Source organism: Malaclemys terrapin, chromosome 9, assembly GCF_027887155.1.
Source record: "Malaclemys terrapin pileata isolate rMalTer1 chromosome 9, rMalTer1.hap1, whole genome shotgun sequence".
In the NCBI taxonomy this organism is placed as follows: domain Eukaryota; kingdom Metazoa; phylum Chordata; order Testudines; family Emydidae; genus Malaclemys; species Malaclemys terrapin.
Window position 1 is genome coordinate 68,570,101 of NC_071513.1, and position 20,596 is coordinate 68,590,696.

General features: G+C 39.9%; 1 protein-coding gene across 3 annotated transcripts in view; it reads right to left on the minus strand.

Moving 5' to 3' along the window:
- Nucleotides 1–660: 660 nt before the first annotated feature.
- PAX3 (paired box 3) overlaps nucleotides 661–20,596 on the minus strand; it is a 104,083-nt gene continuing 84,147 nt past the window's right edge. For 2 of the 3 annotated variants that reach the window (XM_054038889.1, XM_054038888.1), the window contains exons 6-9: nucleotides 15,711–15,876; nucleotides 14,316–14,530; nucleotides 2,674–2,920; nucleotides 661–2,125 (exon numbers count right to left, since the gene is read on the minus strand). In XM_054038889.1, coding sequence (XP_053894864.1) covers nucleotides 2,091–2,125; nucleotides 2,674–2,920; nucleotides 14,316–14,530; nucleotides 15,711–15,876 — 663 coding nt within the window. In that variant the 3' untranslated portion in view covers nucleotides 661–2,090. The remainder of the gene's footprint in view (nucleotides 2,126–2,673; nucleotides 2,921–14,315; nucleotides 14,531–15,710; nucleotides 15,877–20,596) is intronic. The other variant, XM_054038890.1, reaches the window with a different exon arrangement.

The window sequence follows — 20,596 nt, forward strand, 5'->3', positions numbered from 1 at the left end:
CATTTTTCCAAAATGCAATTCTATTTATTAACCAACCCTTCTGATAAATAAATAAGAAAATCATACATTTGAAATTTCAATTAAAAAATCTGCATTTGTAATCTACTTGTGTGTAATACTGAATTAGAATTATTGATTCTTCTCTTGGGGAACATACATTTTAGCACGTAGCCTGCAAAACTATTACAAATAGAGACTCTGCATTTTGTGAAACCATCCCAAGAGAGCTGCTCCCGTACCCCTATCCCAAACCTGAACCCCCACCCCACCCTTTGCACCCACCCTGAACCCAACCCTCCACCCTACATCCCTACCCCACAGGTACAGGTTCACCTCTTTGTCTTTCCTTATGCAGGTCTGGGAAAAGCACAATGCTTTCCTGCTGCAGTATGGGATACATACTTTGCAAAATGCCACATGAAAACGCATAGTGTAGTAATGAGTCTGTCATACAAACAGCCCGTGGGGCTCATAGGCTGCCTATGGACAGCCCTATCTTAAATGTGTGCAGAGTGCTTATATAATAAAAACAGTTTGAACTGAAGATAACATTTTTTCCCCCTTTGTGATAGCCAGGTTAAATTGTATCAATATATTTAGCACAATACCACAGTTTAGGACAAAATAATCAGTGCTTTGCAAGTCTTCATAACTGTTTATTCATTATAAATAGTAAATATTTACTGCACTTTTTACATGAAAGACATTTTTTTTACAACACATGTGTTGTTGGTAGAGGCTGCAACACAAAGATAATATTTCTTTTGTTCCATCACCTTTTAAGACCAATGTGTGAACTAATCTCTGTACTACACCTAGTCTCACTATCTCACTACTTCATAGTCCTTAATGCTAAAAGGAATGTATGTGTCCTACCTCATTCATTGTTCCAAGAATAAAGAGAAATAAATAACACTGCCTTCCATCTTCCTGTTCCTCTTAACATTTCAAAACACAAATTTATTGACATTCTAAAATGTCACAACACAAACTTATGTAAACCTCGGTTCCTATTATTATTTTTTCTATATTAGCTATCACTGTATAATTTAAAAGTACATGTCAGATACAGGGACATCTCTGTTCATGTCCTGTACATCACTAAAAGAGAATGTAAACGTAATCATTTCAAATGTATTGTTTCCTGAAAATGGTCATGACTCGTGAGCCAGATTCTGTTGTACTACGGACTGCACCACTTCTGCATTTTATCATAATGAAATATGTACTGCAAAAATAAAAGTACCTGCAAAAATATAGTTCTATCTATATCACTTTGGATGATCCCAAAGCTTGTGTGAGGTACACAGTATTGCACATTGTTAGGCAGTTGTGGAAATCAAAGTCACTTTGTTTTGTTGTTGTTGTTTCCTTTTCCGTGTTTGTTTCAGAACGTAACATGGATTAGGAAAACTTCACACACACAAATTGCAAAAAAATTTCTTCATGTTACACAATATCTTGTTCATTGTAAAGCAAAACTTGTATGTGACATTTCTTGACAACATGATTACAAAAGAATGATAAGATAACCATTAACTTGTTCTGGAAGTCTTTTACATCTATCCTAGCTTCCTACAGACCATGACATTTCGTCTTGATGTCAATTTCCAGTGTGTAAAATCAAAATGTTCTCCTGCTCATGCTTCAGAAACTGAGCAGTTTTAAAGTTAGAATAAAGTCAGCATCGGATGTCAAGAGTCTGAGTTTGCAGAGCTCAACTGTTAAGTTTTAGAATATTTTGTTTGTCCAAATCAATGCATGCTTTTTCAGCAACATAAAATGGAATGCTTTGTCAGTCAGTGATTTTAAATTCTTCAGCATTTTTTATACCTGCCCACGCTGAACTGTGTTGTATTTATTTATTTGTTTATTTTTTATTGCTCTTGGTCTTTGTCTTCTGAACTGTTACGTCCAACATGTCGAAATGTCTATCGAAAGCAATGACGCGAGAAAAGAACAGAATGATCCTGTATCTCTATTGTGATTGCCCCAGCTTGGGTTGCATTTTGGTGAGAAGATCCCTCCCATCCAAGCACTGGAGTGAGACCAGAAACAAGACAAGCTTTAACTTGAAGTGGACAGTTCATTTATGCAATATCTGGCTTCAGATAATGAAAGGCACCTGTAAGAAAGCAAAAGAAGTTCTTTAAGTCATGCTGTGACAACCTCACAGTAAGGGGCAATGTCAACTACAGGTTGACATTGTCATATTTAATACAAATATATCAAAGGAAAGGGACTAATATTTTTATTCCTGGGACAAGTTTGACAAAACTCTATGTATCTGGGATTATATACTATAATGATTCTTGAGCTGACCTCATTAAAAACATGTGTTTCTAATACTGGAATGCCAGTGGTTATTTCATTTTGGACAACCCTTATGTTTTACCTAATGGCAATCAGGTTTCATGTCTCAACAATTAATAACATCAAGATGTTGTTGACATCACTTAAGAAAATAATTATGCAGCAGAAATCTTGCTTGAACAATCAGTTATCTTAGCAGCAAACATAGTTCTATTATGAACAGAAGAAAAAGTCATAGGTTAGAATCAATCCTCCCCATTTCCTTTGTTACAAGAAGAAAAATATACTGTAGCTAGACAGTTACCTTACTAAGGGTATGACCCAGTCATTGCACAACATAAATATCCACCTGGTACTCACTTTGTCCATACTGTCCATACTGGTATCCTGTGACAGGGTCCATACTGTAACCGGTGGTGCTGTAAGTTGGTGGGCAGTAGGACTGTGATGTAGGCAGGCTATCTAAACTTTTCATATGATCTAGTCTCTGACTGCAGCTGGCTGATACAGTAGTGGTTGGTTCTAAACCCCCAGTTAAGGGTGAGAGGGCATAATCAGTTTGGGGCTGGTGAGGTACACCACCATGGTTAGTCAGGAGGCCCATTACCTAAAATAAAACGTATAGTAACAAATAAAGGTTAAAATGCATGAAGAACTATATTTCATATAGAGCTGCAAGAACAACTAGTGTCTGTTATTTAATTTCCCATGATATCTATTACTTGGTATTTAACCTGAACTTCGGGTTCCTAATTCAAAGAGGAAAAAGAGTTACATCATGCATCTAAATAGTAACTTATGGCTGGCATTCCAGAAAAAATAATGTACAGGCATATAGGTGGGACAAAAAAACAAACCATCTTTTATGCTCTTAAAATGTCTGATCACGTCACAGCTGGAATTCCTATGGATGTTTATTCATTGGGAACTCGATGAGGATAAAAAAGAAAAAGAGAAAATAGATCATCAGTCACAGTCCAAATTTTCTTATGATGCTGTTCCCCAAACACAAAATCTTCATCATGCTTTATTCTCCAACCCAAGCCATTGTGTATTCTTGATAACAAACAGTGCAGCCAGAACAGACATAACTATAAAAGTAGCCACATTAGAAAAGAGTGAGGTATTTATATGGCCAATTTAAAAATGCATAATTAATTAGGGATATCTTAGGTTCCCATGTTGAGGCTCTTAAACCATAACATAGGAGCTTTGAAATGGGGTAGTACATGAAATCGAGCCCCACTGACTGTTCTAGTCAACTTGACCATATAAACAGCTCCTCTTTTCTAAGGGGCCGTTTTTTCCTAGATATCATCTCTTTATATAAATTATTTTTTCTTCTTTTTCCCCCCATGATGTCATTGTAAACTTGTTTTCATCAAATATTTATTTTTGCTTTAGAAGAGCGGGGAAAATAATCTGTAATTATATTGATAAAAAGTTCCCAACAGGAACTAAACTCTAGGGCTGACTGAACAATGGGGCAAAATAGTTAATTATTATTTATCTTTGCCTCAAAGCCCCAGGCCTGGACCAGGACTCCACTGTGTAGGTGCTGTACAAACACACCACAAACAAATGATCCCTTCCCCCAAAAACGTATTAATTAACATTTGTTCAGCTTCAAAAACTAACATCAGTTCAATGTGTTCACTACGTACTACAGGCAGCCCTCCAAATGCAGAGCCAGAGAAAGATCCTAGCCCCCCAAAAAACGTTGGTCTACTGGCTAGGGGCAGAGCGCCCATAACTCATGCGCTGCTGGTATGAAGCATGTGCTTGCCTGTAAAGAATACTAGAAGTGGATTTTTTACACATGAAAGCTTATGCCCAAATAAATATGTTAGTCTTTAAGGTGTCACTGGACTCCTTGTTGTTTTTGTGGATACAGACTAACACAGCTACCCCTCTGACAGAAGAAAAAGGTTACAGTGTTTGCTGTTTGGTCAGAGTCATGCCACAAACTCCCTAGCCAAGTCGCTCCTTTCTAAAGAACAACAGTAGTGCTTTCTTTCTAGCTTGGCTTCAAGCCTCCAATGACTCTTGTAATGTCCTATAGATAAATGTAGTTAAGAAATTAACCAGAAAGTCAAGATCAATAAAAAAAAAAAAAAGACTTTAGATTGCTTGAAAACATGTACTTGTATCTAAAAAGTCAATCCTCTGGCTGGAATTTCCTATGGAAGTTCAGGGACAGATTTTACAAAAGCACCTAAGTGATTTAGGAGCACAAATTAATTGTACTTGTGCTGCTAAATCCCTTATTTCTGCAAATCTTTTCCTTGTGCTATAGCTTGATGTATGTTTCTTTTCAAAGGACTTCTGTATTTTCACAGCATATGGTAAAGACAAGCACAGCTCTGAGAACTACTCCCTTCTGCTAGCACATTTAGGCCTAATCTACACTTAAAAATTAGACCAACCTAGCTATGTTGCTCAGGGCTGTGAAAAATTCGTGCTCTGCATGATGGGATTAGGATGACCTAACCCGCAATGTGTAATGTGGATGGAAGAATTCTTCTGTCAACATAGCTACCACCAAAGCTGTGCTGCAATAGCAACTATAGTGTAGCCCAGGGATTGGCAACTTTTTGCACGCGGCCTGCCAGGGAAATCCGCTGGGACGGTTTGTTTACCTGCAGCGTCCGCAGGTTCGGCCGATCGCGGCTCCCACTGGCTGCGGTTCGCAGTTCCAGGCCAATGGGGGCTGCGGGAAGCGACATGGGCCGAGGGATATGCTGGCTTCCTGAACGAGGATCCTTAGGGCTGTTTGGGTGAACGTGTTTATGCCCATCACCTTAAACTACTTCTTAAAGTAGTTCTGACTTTTTCTACTTCTGTTCTCAATAGAAAGGGGCCCTAGATTTGGACCTAGATGCAAATTATGAACAACCCAAAGTTTGGGAGTGTTTTGATCCAGGGTTTTGGTGTGACCCATTATAGTGCTAGGGAGCAGGCTTTAAATGGGGATTTGGATCAGATTCTAAACTTCAAGTGTGCTTGTATCTGGTGTTTTAGTTCAGGCCCTCCTTTAGAAAATTTACTCTTTTGCCAGCCATGTAGCCACTGAAAGTTGAAATGTACTGGTATTAGATGGGATCTCATTCAAAATTTACCACAGATTAACTCAAGTTGTCAGTCATCTCTAATCAAGTGCAGATGCACCTAATAAAACCGATGCCTTTAACCATCTTGACAAGAGCGACAGCACTATATCTTCAAGGCTGAAAAATTTGATTTTGAACAGTAATTGTCTTCTCAGAAATGTCTTCTTCAGAAGCCTTAGGAATCATCCTGCAGTTGATTAGCATCTAAATAATTAGATTTTTGGTCATGTCTGTTTGAAAACTATAAGGGAAGTAGCCTAAAGGCAGAAGTCTCTCTTATGGTATGTGTCATGACCTTATCACCCATGCGAGGAGTTACAGGAAGGGCATGAATGACTTTCACCTAATCAATTAGAAAGCCATTAAAGATCCAATCCTGCAAGCTGAGACTTCTACTGCCCTCCATGAAGTAGATGGCACTCAGCACCTCACAGGAGGCACTCTATTACTTCCAGGTCTGGGCGCGGAAGGTGAGAACCTTCACTGTTATAAACCAGCAGAGCCCCCCTGCCCTCCCCCCTCCAGGGTAAATGGAGCTACACGGATTTATTCCAACAATGGGTCTGGCCCTGAATGTGTAAAACCAAATTATTTACATATTCATTATGAGCATGATTCAGCTCCCATTAAAATCAATAAAAAGATTCACATTGACTTAAATGAGTGTTGGCTCAGGCCCTACGTCTTTAGAGCCAAATGCTGCAGTTCTTATTCATGCTGAATTTTAATGAGGTCAAAAATCAAGTCTTACGGTTTTGGCCACATGCTACATTTTGTTCATGAATAAAGTAGAACAATAAAAAACAAGTGTTTTCTTTGTGGCATGTGATTTCAAGTTTGGCTTGATAAGGAATACTGGGAGTATCCTTGAACTGATAAATAGCCTTTCAGTTAATATAGCAAAATACAATATTCATAGTTTGTAGACAATTATATTCTAAGACTATGGATCTCTAAATTTAATCTGGTTTCCAGACAAAATTGCCTTCTAATAAATACAGTGAACTGCAACAAGGACAATAGACAGAAACATTTTATTGAGCAATTTCCACCACCCTTCCTCAAAACAAAAACAAAAAACAAACAAAAAAACAAACACAAAAAAACCTCTCCACTTTTTTACAACAAATTCTCAGCTGTGGGAATGAATGTAGTTCCACTGAAGTCAACAGAGATTCACACCAGTTGAGGTCATGCCTCAGTATGCATAAGTAGAAGTGGCTGATAAAAGCCTTAAAAGTATGTAGGCAACACTGGGTCCATTATCAACTATTACATAAAATGTATCTATTATCAACAAAATAAAGCCCATTAAACTGAGATAAAGCTTATTCCATTTAAATGAAACATTATGCCAGTTAATGTGGTTGGTATTTTAGTAGGTTGGACCCACCATAGACATAATAAAATTCTCATGTGTTTTAATTCATTTACGCATGCCTGCATTTAATATGCTTTGTGACCATACCTGCAATTAATATGATTTATGAGAAAAGAACATGAGTCATATTCTTGGGTACAGTGATACATTTTTTTTCACCCTTCTCTAAACGAAAGATTTAATGAAACAGCTCAAGGAAAATTGTTAGCAGTTAACGTATTAAGTTGAGCTGACAGAATCATGAGTAAACTTTAGTGGAGTTAATGATATCCTCTTATCTGACCCTGACACATTTGCAGCATGTAATTTACAGAAGCTCTGTCCAGGGAATCTTGACAAATGCTCCTAACGATGTCAGGGCAATGTTCCATTCTAATGTAAAACAGATGTGGGTCAGATACCCTCATTCATCACTAACACAGAAAATTTCAAACTGCTTCTAAGATGAATGACATTACCTGCTGTTAACTCTTCACTGCAGAAAATCTCTGAGAATCAAAATATCACACCAAAAAAGAGCACATTTTAAAGAGGGAGATTTTTAATGCATCAAAGAACTAAGTTAATATTTAAAAAATCTGGATGTGAAATTTGGATCAAATTTGTTTTGATTGATCATGATCGCTTTCAGCATGACACATATATGAGATAGAGTCTACCCTAAATGGCAGATATCATGGGAGGAGAAGGGAGAGGAATAAGTTTTGTGGGAAATATTAAAATTGTTTCTTTTTCCCAGAATTCAAAACAGACCTATTTTCTGGTTGCTGGGTTTTTTGGGGTGGGGGAAGGAGTTGCAAAAGTTTTCATGACATTTTTAACAGTTTTTAATAGAATTTTTTATTGAAATTGTTTAAAAACATCGAACATTTCATTTACAGAAAACCACGTTCTTGGTAAACAAAAATGTTCAGTAATGATTTTGATACAATTTAATTAAATTATTGATTAAAATATTCCACAATAATTTCTGAAAATCAGAAAAGTTTGAAGATATTGACAATTTTTTGTGCAAAGTCCTGTTTTGTGGTGGATAATCTGTTTTTCATCTGAAAAACATTTTGTGCAAAAAATTTCAGCCCACTGTATGGCAGAGATATGTTTAGCATACAGAAAATCATGAGTGTTTTAAATTGTAGAATTAAGAGCATCAAAAGCTTCTGAGGTGAATAATCTCTTACTATATGGCCCAAATAAAGCGAGTGATGAGTTGTAATGTTTACAACCAAAAAATAATCTTATATAATATTTTATCACCTGTCACATGGTGAAAATTGTCAAATTCAAGAAATGAATGTGACTACGTCACATCTTACTTCTACATTTCAGTGTCAGTATATTTTGTTGTAGTACCTTTTCTACAATTTGATTATCTCGTGGTTACTGAGACACAAGAATAATTCTGGCTTAAATTTTCGGATGTGACCAGTGATTTTGGGGACTTCAATTTACAGGTGGTCAGCTTATGACACTTTCAGGAGACCTAATTTTCAGAAGTGATGAGCACCTGCCCTCTGACAATCAGGTCCTCTTCAAGGTATCTTAAGTTAGGCATCCACCAATGAAAGCATCCAAAGTCAGTAAGCACTTTTTAAAAATTAAGCCAATGTTATGCTTGTCTGATAGTAATTATGAGACCACAAAATTCCAATTGTTTCCATCAAACTAAGGAAACGGAATGATAAAATCAACACAAAACCCCATGTGCTTAACATCATTATTTACATGTATGGCTTTTATCAGGCAACCCGTGCTCAGACAAATTACACAATGTGAACAAACTGCCTCCCTAGTTAAGAAATCCAGGACTTCTGGTTCATGCCAGTTGGTCACCAGTTGAATAATGCTCAATCCATAAAACCCGTGCTCAGACAAATTACACAATGTGAACAAACTGCCTCCCTAGTTAAGAAATCCAGGACTTCTGGTTCATGCCAGTTGGTCACCAGTTGAATAATGCTCAAAGCTAAGACCACTTTTGACCCACATCAAGAGCTTTTGATTGGTATAGGCTCTCCTAGACTGATCCAACACAAAAAATGTATTTCTGTGGGCAACCAGATGTAGAACAATTTTATTACAGCAATTATGCATAGTAAAGGAACCCACTGTTTTTATTCATTTCATTTTAATGAGGCAATGCACGTTTTCAACTATTTGCTCTTGAGTTTTCCTATAAAAACAGAATTTAATAAAGCATCATGAGTGCATCTTTCTTCTAATGGAAAGGCCCTAATTCAATAGCTGACATGTCTTGAGCTGATAAAAACCAAGTGCACTCATACAGAACACAGTCATCCAAGAGAGCACCATGCCGCAGTGAAAGGGTTACCGAATAATTCTCTGGTTTAGACAATGAAATGTTTGGACATTCCAAGAAGAAGCTGTGAAACAACTCTAATGTTCAATGCTGTTCAAGGGAAAGGTTGTAGTTTTACTTCAGAATATTGTTGAGTGCCAGTTAAAGTGTGAGAACTGATAAGTACGCTGGAGGGCACTGTGCCCTCTGATGCAACTGTGCAACTAACACAGCCAATGCATTTACCACCGTAAAAGGACACCACATACAGTCTCCAATTCTATTAGTGTGACCCACTTTTGGGAAGTGAGGGTTTAGTGATTTTCTAGGGTGAAAAAATATATCCATCAGGAAACAGGTTACAACCACCTGCTCTTCTGGTTCTTTGTGGTAAAAGCTTTTAACAGTGTCAAGTATCAGGGGGTAGCCGTGTTAGTCTGTATCCACAAAAACAACAAGGAGTCCAGTGGCACCTTAAAGACTAACAGATTTATTTGGGCATACACTTTCAGTTGCATCTGAAGAAGTGAGGTTTTTTACCCATGAAAGCTTATGCCCAAATAAATCTGTTAGTCTTTAAGCTGCTACCAGACTCCTTGATGTTTTTCTTTTAACAGTGGATATTTAAGGCTTTGTAACCTATGTGGATTTGTAAATGTAGAAAAGGAGTGGCCTGATGAACAACAACAATAAAAATATTCTTGTGTCTGGATCTGAGCCCAAATAGATTCTGAAATAGCGCTCTTTAGAAACAGGAACTGCCTGAACCACATGGACCTGGGTAAACTTTACTGCCTTTACATTTATAAAGAGAACAAGAAAAGGTCAAGGGATTCCCATGCCACACTGAAAGAGATTTTTTTCCTCAACTTATATAAAAAAAATTAAAATGATGAAATCCTATCTTTGTAATAATCAGATCTGTAGTAAGACCATACACCTTCAATTGAAATAAACATGTTTTGACAAAGAGTCATTGCCTTACATCTGAAGAATCTGAGGTAATTGTTAATGCCATGATCTGAAAATGACATGCCAAATCAGAAAACGTCTTGAGTTCTGTACACATGCTACTCCCTAATAAATTTCAGGATTAACAAATGTTTGTCAAAAGAAAATGCACTGAGCAATTGAAATTTAATTTGAAAGGGAACTACAATATTCCAATAAATATATGCATGAAAACCAAGAAGCTGCATAATAGGCATAGCCGACACAAAATATGCAATTTACATACATTACACACTAATAATCTCAATACTGACATTATTCTTAAAAAGCTCCAGTTCACTGGCAGAGATGGATTTTTTTTTATTTTATTTTTTTTGTAAAATGCAGACAAGGACAATACTTAACACCAGTTCCCTGCACTATTAATCACTGCCTTGTTTCTATAAAGATCAACCCTTTGTAAGTCTATAACACAGAGGATTTCTCACCACAGCCAGGTAATAATGGGTAAAACAGACTTAGCAGACCAATACTCAATCACCCTGATGAGAACTGCAGACCATCTCTTTGTTCTGAATGTGCTGAATGCTAGGAAGACAGTTAGGACTTCCCACTCCTCTCTTTGTTTTAAACTTGCACACACAAAACTTTATCTTATTTTCCAGAGAGTCACTAGAACAGGAAGCCAGGTGTATTGGATGCTGACATTCCATCCTTTCACCCTCCCCCCCAAAAATATGCAGACATATGCAAGCTTCTGATTAAAGTTTGTTACTACAGTGAGAAAATGAACAAACAATAACAAAACTATAGCACCGTAGCACCTCTTGTAATGTTTCCCCCTTTGATCTCAATTTGACTACAATGTTTGTCTTAAACCAGAAACTTAATTGTCAGTGGGCTCAGGAGCAAAAATAGAAATGGAATACCCTGCATCAAAAAAACTGAGTTCAGAGAACTGTGGGCCAGAGTCTCGCCTGGTATAAACTGAAGTCAATGGAGCTATGGTGTTTTACATCATCTGAGAATCTGGTCCTGTGAATCTTAATACCAGTCTTTGCTGTATACATCACTGGACTCTATTTACCACAAAGGATCTCTCTAGAGGGTAGTGTAATTTTTTTCTTCTTCCTTGAATAATTCACCATAAATTCAGCTTGTGTTTTGTATATAGTTTTTCTATAGTGCTTGCTAATGGGAGATAGTCGTAAGTGTAGACATCATTTTAATGGCTCACACACATACACTACACAGATTCAGTAGGATCAAAATCCCCCAGCAAGGAAAGAAGCTCTTGATTTCTCATTAAAAACCTTTTCTCACTCCCAGCTCTACCAACTTAGGGCTTGTGTCTCCCTGCGAAATTTCCCATTACCTTTTCTTTGATAAAATCCTAAATGCAGAATTGGCTTTAGAATTTTTGGACAGGCCTGACAAACAATTTTTATTTCCATCTCACTCAGACATGACTATTTCCTGTCCACCAGGAGCAGAGAACTCAGTGGAGGGTTGAACGAAGGATTTGGGGGAGGATTGGCAGAATTATTATTTGGGACACACCCCCAATTTAACTGACATTTTATTTATTACAAGTGTGTGTCTGGCAACCCCTGGAACCTCCTGCTGCAGAAGTCGAACCCAGCTGCTTGTTCCTTTCAACCCCAGCAATTGGTTTAGGGCAATTTATATCTTTAGGATGATTCTGGCCAGCAAAAGGGATAGAGATTTACTTATGAAAACATGAGGGCTCAGCTTCTCCTTACATCTTTTGGTTCCTAAATCTGGGGGTCCCAGAGCCATGAGTTTAACACAGCCCAAAGGCCAGCTCTGTCTAAACATTTTTTGCCATGCTGTCTGAGGGTCTTCTTCAGCATTTGTTTAACTTGAAACATTTTCATACTGAGGCCAATAAACTTCCAAAAGCTCTCTCCACTTGAATGGATGTGACTGAGTATGTTCAAGTGATGAACAAATTACATCAACACTCTTTTCTATTGACCAACTTCCCTCTAAGGCCCATGGTAAAGGTGCAAAGCAGGGCCAGAAATTTTTTAAGCCAGAGATCGGCAACCTTTGGCACGCGGCCCGCCAGGGTAAGCACCCTGGCGGGCCGGGCCAGTTTGTTTACCTGCTGCATCCACAGGTTTGGCCGATCGCAGCTCCCACTGGCCGCGGTTCACCGTCCCAGGCCAATGGGGGCAGTGGGAAGCGGCGGCCAGCACATCCCTCGGCCCACGCCACTTCCCGCAGCCCCCATTGGCTTAGAGCGGCGAACCGCGGCCAGTGGGAGCTGTGATCGGCCGAACCTGCGGACGTGGCAGGTAAACAAACCGGCTCGGCCCACCAGGGTGATTACGCTGGCGGGCCGCATGTGAAAGGTTGCCGATCCCTGTTCTGACCACTGGGATGGGGGAAGGTAGGGGAATGCTAAGGATCCACAGACCAACTTTCATAATATGAAGACAATCCTGACCACTGAATCAGGGCTGGGTTCCAAGAACTGGAGATCACAGAAACTATTTGTGTCTGTTTTATCAGTTTTAAGATCTCCTTTTGATTATAGGATGGTCACAATAAGATATTGGCCGTGAAAACTTGTTCCACCAATTCCTTTTGGTAATGATCTCTCTTTACCAAAATGTCACAGGACTTCTTTAATGTAATACTTAACTTTCATATCACAGTGAATAAAAGCTTTTTGAAAGAACAAAATAACACTTCTCCATAGCTAGAACTGACTTACACTGAAAATGACGTTGAAAACTGCCTCTGATGGATTAACTCGGAACCCTGGAAAGATTTTTATGTCTAAATTATGGAAGCCTTGCATACTATGAATCTGGTCATTTCAAAGAATGAAACCACTAATATAATGTCATGCCTTTTGTTGGAGATTGCATTTAGAAATTAGGATTCTTCAAAACAAAATTCATTAAAGTCTTGTTGGAAGTACATCCGTTTGTTTTTATGTTGGTATTTTTCTACTGAGGTTTTAAAGCCATAAAGTTTTGTATTCCACTATGTGCTATAGGAATCTATGAAACTTAATTACATTTACTGTTACAAAAAAGGGTTTATGAACTTTTGCCTTTAGGCAAAAATGTTTATTTCATTGCCTTTGCTATTCATTCTTTTCAACTCCGATGCCTTTGAACTTTTCAGCTGCACAGAGTTATCACCGTTATGCAGGAACCAGGAACTGTATTCCCGAGATGCAAACCACAAGTTGAAGAAAACGAAGGAGGCAAAGATATATGAGTCGTTATTTTGGCCACCCTTTGTGCCATTAAAATCTCATTTTCTGCCTATTAGAATGCCCTCTTACTGCTTAGGCAGTGGTGATAGTCAGTGATTAGTGTGTAATTGAGTATAATTGTCTTTTCACTTTTCATTTGTGTCATTCTGAGCTTCTCTCTGTTTTTCTAACCACTGAGAGGAAAAAAGGGTAGAAAGACGATAAAGCTGTTAAAACTCTCACTCTCAGCCCTGAAGAGATTCCTGATTGTAATTATAGATTGCATCCCCTTTGTGACATTTCTCAGAATTTAGTGGACAGCTCTTCCAAACACCTGGGCGAAGCTCACACTAATAAACTAAAGTACTGTATATTTAAGCAATTGCTAATAATGTCAACTGCAGACAGATGCCACTTGTAGGAAATTTAACCAACCTTTTGACACTCAATTATCAAGGCAATTTATTAACATGATCTCCTAAGAAAAGCTCACACAAATTAGAAAAACAATTATGGCATTTGAGCATTTATATATTTCCCAAGAACGTTAAGTCTCCTAATTTATGTATTTATAACTTGATTATAGCTCATCCCAATGTGTACTGCTCATCAGCTGCGCCTCTCCCACTATAACTTCTCTGCTACTTCTAGGGCCATTTTGTAAAACTCCTATAGTCTCTTAAAAAGGCATTGTATTCATAAAAAGCTGATTAGACAAGACAAGATCACCCTCCTTGATCTTTCTTTGCCCAGGAATGGATCTCAAGGAAAATAGTGGCACATTACAAATGCTTGATAACTGAATGCAAACATGAAGTGTGCATGATTACTTGAAAATTAAATATAAGCTATGAGTTTTGATGCAGCAAGTAGGAAAAAAAGGAAGCTAGCAAACTGAAATCATGTGGCTTGTATAAAGAATACATTATGGTTTAAATTTGGCAATTCATTATACTATGGCCTCGGGGAATAGACTCTTTGGTTCTGGTATACAGCAAATCCTCTGTCTGAAAACACAGGACTGACCTGAGGTGAAAGGCCATTGCCAATGGCAGGGTTCATGGGATTTGAGGGCCCGGATGGAGGCACAAAGCTGTCTGTATAGCTGGAAAATCCATGCCTGGTGCTGGGTAGGCAATACGCAGAGCTGCTCTCTGGATTTGAAGGGAGGCTGCTTTGGTGTACAGTGCTTGGAGGAAGCGGCTGAGGTCTGTGGACTGTACTGCTTGGATCAGACACAGCTAGAAGGGAAAGGAACACATTTATACATTTTCCACATAGTTTTCTGACATAACAAATTAACTATATAAAGTTCAACACTGAGAAGAACTGATCAGGACTTGCAGGTAAATATTAGCCAAACCAAAGGTGAATATTTAACATTACTCAATATTTAACTGGCTAGGAGGGAAAAAAAACACATGAGACAAAACATGACATAAGCCTCTGTCAGATCTACATGACATATTTACATTGTGAAAGTTACATGCAGATGTGATTGGGCATAATGGGCATATGCTCTTCTAATGGACAGGATATAGTCTTTCCTCCCCAGTTCATCAGTAGGAATTCAGCTCAGGTTGGTAGTGACTAGTGATCAGACAAGTTGGGGGGTTTGCAAAATTTCCCTAGTCAGATTTTGGTTTGGTAAAACTATCCACCACTGGTTTGAATCCAGATTTCATTTTAACCAAATCACTGAAGTTTAGCAGGTAGGGGGCTTAGATAAAAAGTTGCAAATTTCTCCCACTTCTGTAATAGACAAAGCTTTGGGAGGCAGGGACCTGGTTTTATAATACCCTATCAGACAGGGTATTATTTACCTTTGAAAGATCAAAATCAGGAGTAGCCTGTATTTAAGTTCCATTTTTCCCAAACCATCGATACGTTTGGGACCCCCTCTCTAGTAGCAACTGGAACTTATTATCATCTGATGGCTATTCAGTACATGTGTGAGCTGGTTGGTGACTTCAGTCCAATTCCTACTGGACACATATCAGGCATAAAAATTTCCAGTTGGCAGTTGTCACTTGCAACAAAGAAGACTGAATGAACATAGTGATTGACGACCTATCCTCCATCATGCACTGGGACATGGCAGAGTTGAGACACAATGGTGGGAGAGGATGGGGACATTTGCACAACCCCTTCCAATGCTGTACCTCTCCCAGGGATAGGGGACTTCAGTGTCCAAGCTAAGACTGTCAGTCTGGCACTGGCACCATTCATAGGCAATCAGGCCACAAGCTAGTGAAGCCAATGGGAATAGTCACAATGTTAAATGTAAGAGTTTTGCTGGCTTGAGGCCTACATTCATCCAAACCATTTTCAAAATTTGAAGAATAGAATGTTTCTAAAGTGGGTTTACATGGAAAACCACTGATAACGCCGTTTAAATGAAACATCTGTCCCCTACTGTACCTTGTGGTATGGAGGTGGGTTGATAGGAGGGCTCAGATAGCTGGTATGTTGGCAAGGTTGGCATGGCAGTGGGTGGGAATCCTCCTGGGATCAGGTGGTTGAAAGCCATCAGTTGATTGGCCCCCGCCTGTTTCCTCCATCTAGCACGACGGTTACTAAACCAGACCTACAAATATTTTAATTAGGTACATTTGATTTAGTACATTTAACATAGGCGCATTAGAAATAATGGTACTTTTTAATGTATTTTGCATTTGAAAAGAAGCTAAAAGCTCCATATCTACCACACAAGTCAATCTTCATGGCAATGAAATAAGTCCATGGCAGAACATTATTTGATCTAGTGGCCTGAATACAGGACTGAGAGTCAAGAACTCCTACACTCCAACTCCATGTCCGGCACTTCCTCCTCTGCCAAGTCACTTAACCTACTATTTTCAAACATGGGTGATTAGGTACCTATATCCATATGGTGACAACTAAATGAGTCTCATGAGCACCTGCAATTCCCCCTTATTTAGATGCTTAAATATATATTTAAGTGCCTAACATGATAGATGTTAGTCTTGTCATTTAATGCATTCTTGGAAGGCACTCAGATGCTATAGTGATGAAGGCAGTACAATAACCTATATAGAATAGAACAGGGGTCGGCAACGTTCGGCACGCGGCTTGCCAGGGTAAGCACCCTAGCGGGCCGGGCCAGTTTATTTACCTGCTGATGCAGCAGGTTCGGCCGATCGCGGCCCCCACTGGCCGCGGTTTGCCATCCCAGGCCAATGGGGGTGACGGGAAGCCGTGGCCAGCACTTCCCTCGGCCTGCACCCGCTTCCTGCCACCCCTATTGGACCAGGATGGCGAACTGTGGTGAATGGGGGCCGCGATCGGCCGAACCTGCCGCGTCAGCAGGTAAATAAAACTGGCCCGGCCCGCTAGGGTGCTTACCCTGGCGAGCCGCGTGCCGAACGTTGCCGACCCCTGGAATAGAACTTTTAAACATGGAATGTGAACACCACAGGCCTTTGTACACAAATTAAATCAGTCCCTCCTAGCATCTTTTAATGCACTCTCGTATGCACGCAGCACCTCACCCTAAGACTCCATAGCTCTGGATCATATTTTCACATAGAACCATTCTTGAAATTTGTTTCCAGTGTGAGACACAAGCCAGCTATTATTTAGGATTAGCTATGCATATCTTATCTAGAAATCTACTTTTCTTCAATAAACACAGTAATTCCAGACAAGCCATCTTCAATTCACGTTCCAAGTTCTCCGTGACCTACTTACAGTGGAATACCAGTGAGAAATAAAAAGCAGGATCTTGTTACTTAGTCAGAAATATATTGTACGTTATGAGTTATGACAAATGCAGTTCTCTTTTATGGCTAAAAAAAAAAAATCCTAAATGTAATGGGCCAGGGCTGATGTGACTTCAGTGGAGCTATGCTGATTTATACCAGGTGAGACTCTGGCCCTATTTCTTGATCAGAGACACTCCAACATTTGCAATGTGGATCACATCTTAAGAGGATTATCTCACAGCCGTCTACCCTCCCATTTACAATTACGCAGACTGTCCGCCTTCTCACTCACAATCACATACTAGTCCTGCAGTAACTGCACCAATTACTCCATGGAAAATTAATATTAGGACAATGTCTAATTTATGTTTAGCTATTTTTAAATATAATTTAGCTGGTGGTAACAAGGAGCAGAATTAGACCCATGTGACCAGCCACCTCATCACTGACCACCAGCAAGTGCTCTACAGACCAGGTTGGGAACCACCGATCTAAATAATACAAATCAGCTTTCTAGGAGTGACATGATTTGTGGCCAGAAAACATAATGCTATACAATGTCTGAAAGACACTACTGTGTTCCACCTCTCAAGCATTCTGCATTCTAAGGGACATAATAGCACTTGGGTAGGTTTGCCCCCTGTCTGTCCCACATATGCTGCTCCACAGGCATCACTGAGAATATACAAAGCCATTTGACTTCAAAATTGGGTGGCTGTGCCACTGTATAATGAGAACTAGCCCCGTCTAGACCCTTCTTTTGCCGGCGTTGAGTGCTTCAGTGTATCTTTTCCAGTTTCGCAGCATCGCACAGAGCTGGACTGATATTTTGGCTAGGCTAGGGGGACTGATGGAATCTCTTTTCCACCTCCTCTGCAGGCACTCCTCCTTATTTCTGTTGCACATGGCGCTTCTCCTTCATAACAACCCAAAGTGTTATTGCTGGGGCCTCCTTGAACAGGCAAGAAGTCAATGGATAAAGAGAGGATTATTTGGTGAATAATAATCAGGGCAGACCCAGATCCACCAGTTTTGGACTCTTCTTCCTATCCTCCAGACTGCTTAAGCCCTGTCCAATTTCTTTCCCCCATCTTTCTCTTCCTCCAGAGTCACATATTTATTCACCCTCTTCTGAACCCCTTTAATTACCTTATCAGTTCCACAATAAAACATTTACTTTTTGTTGCCCCTGCAGCTGCATAAAGCGGATGTGGTATCTTGTGGAAGAGAAATGGGTTCAAGAGGGAGAAGATGGAGTGAGGTAGCTCTGAAGAGGAGCCCTGAGGGAAGCATGGAAGGGAAAGACAGAGGGGCGAAATGGGGACTGGAAAAGAGAAATTGGGCTGAGGAGGCAGTGGGCAGCAGCGTCGCCTATACACAAGCTATGACTGACACCCTCCCCCCAATCATTCACTAACCAGCACCTTGTGCACAACTCTCCCTTCCTCAGGCCACCAGGTTATCTGAAGATCTTGACATGTTTTATAAACATTAATTGAGCTCCACAACACCACTGTGAGGTGGGTATCAACTCCATTTTATAGAGGAAAGGGAAGGAGAAAGATCCTAGAATAGTTCAGTTCTATTCCATATAGGTCCTTCTATTGCCCTCAACTCCGTAGCATCTGACCTTCTTCCAGTATCACGTTAAGCAATGTGACAAATGTCTGCCACATGGTTTGTTTTCTCCCTCATCCTCTCCTTCCCCCCGGGGGTGGGAGGGAGGGCTAGGGGGAATTGTGTGTGCAGTTTAGGTTTTGTTCTTTTTCGGTTTCTGTTTTGAATATACACACTGCTCTGTGTTTCTGTTACAGAATGCACATCGAAGAAAGGTGCCTTCCACTTGGAACAGAAGGTTTGGTGAAATTTCTGGGAGTTTGTTCTGGACTCACCCCAGAGAAAGCTCCTTCTCCCTGTCAGACAAGCTTTATCCTTGTTGTAGAGAGTTCCATTGTGCCTGAGGTCAGCCATGTATTGTGTGAGAGAGTAAAGTTTTCACCTCTCTATTCACTTTTTCCACATCACTCATGATTTGATAGACCTATAATATCCCCCCTTAGTCGACTCATTTCTAATCAGAACAGCCCTAATCTTTTTGTCTATCCTCATATGGACGCTGTTCTGTATTCTTGATCATCTTTGTTGCCCTTCTCTGAACCATTTCCAGTTCCACTATATTTTTTCTGAGATGGGGCGACCAGAACTGCACACAATATTCAAGGTGTGGGCACACCATGGATTTCTAAAGTGGCATCATGATATTTTCTGTCTTATTTTTACCCCTTTCCTAATAGAGCCTAACATACTGTTAGCCTTTTTGACTGCTTACAATGCTTTGACAAACTTACAGTGCAAGATCTTGATCCTGCAAATGGATATTCCCATGGATGTACCCACATGCCACTCCACTGACTTCTGTGGGGCTCTATGCAGGTGCAGGAGCCAATCTGCATAAATCCTGTTGAATAGTCAGGGCCTAAAATATTACTACTGTAATCCTACTTAATTGGGACATGCTACATTGGGGCAGCTGTTTTATTGGGTAATATCTATGAAAATTGATTTTGCATAATCTAGTGAGCAGTATTGGCAGAACTTCCACTTAGTGAAGAGGAATTTAACTAAAGCCATCTAGTGTTTAGTCAGATGTTAAATAGATGTGGGGTTTTAGTTCATAAATTTCAGCTCAATTAATTTACAAATCAAACAGTTTAAAATTAACAAACAAATATTTTCAAATTTGACTTGCTTTGTAAATCTCATTGTGACTTTTACATCAAGCCACAAGACTGTATGGACTAGACTAGAGGATGGTGTTTATAACGTTCCATATGAAGGCAGTTTTATTATGGTGCATTTTATATGTAATGTACTAACTATTAACCATTTTAGAATTATATAGAAACTGCTGGCCTGATTCTCTTTGCACTCATGCTGGTGTAAATCAGGAGTAACCACAATGCAATAAATGGAGTTACAACAGTGCAAAATTAGTGAGAGAGAAGAATGAAGTCCCACAAGTTAAGGCACTAATAAGCTCAGTACAAATGGTCCTTAATTTTTAAAAATGAGCACACTGATGTTTTGAACCCATAACCTTGGATATTGTAGCATGACAGCTTTTACTATTAGGCTATAGCTCTTTGATTTTCCTATAGTGTCAGATGACTTCAGAAAAATTCAAGACAAAGTAAACATGCTCACAAATATTATCTAGATCAGGGATCAGCAACCTTTGGCATGTGGCCTGCCACGGCAAGCACCCAGGCGGGCTGGGTTGGTTTGTTTACCTGCCGCGTCCGCAGGTTCTGCCAATCGCAGCTCCCACTGGCCGCGGTTCGCCGCTCCAGGCCAATGGGGGCTGCAGGAAGCGGCACGGGCCAAGGGATGTGCTGGCCGCCGCTTCCCGCAGCCCCCATTGGCCTGGAGCGGCAAACCATGGCCAGTGGGGGGGCTGCAATCGGCCGAACTTGTGGACGCAGCAGGTAATCAAACCGGCGCAGCCTGCCAGGGTGCTTACGCCGGTGGGCCGCGTGCCAAAGGTTGCTGATCCCTGAGCTAGATCCTTAGTATATATGTAAC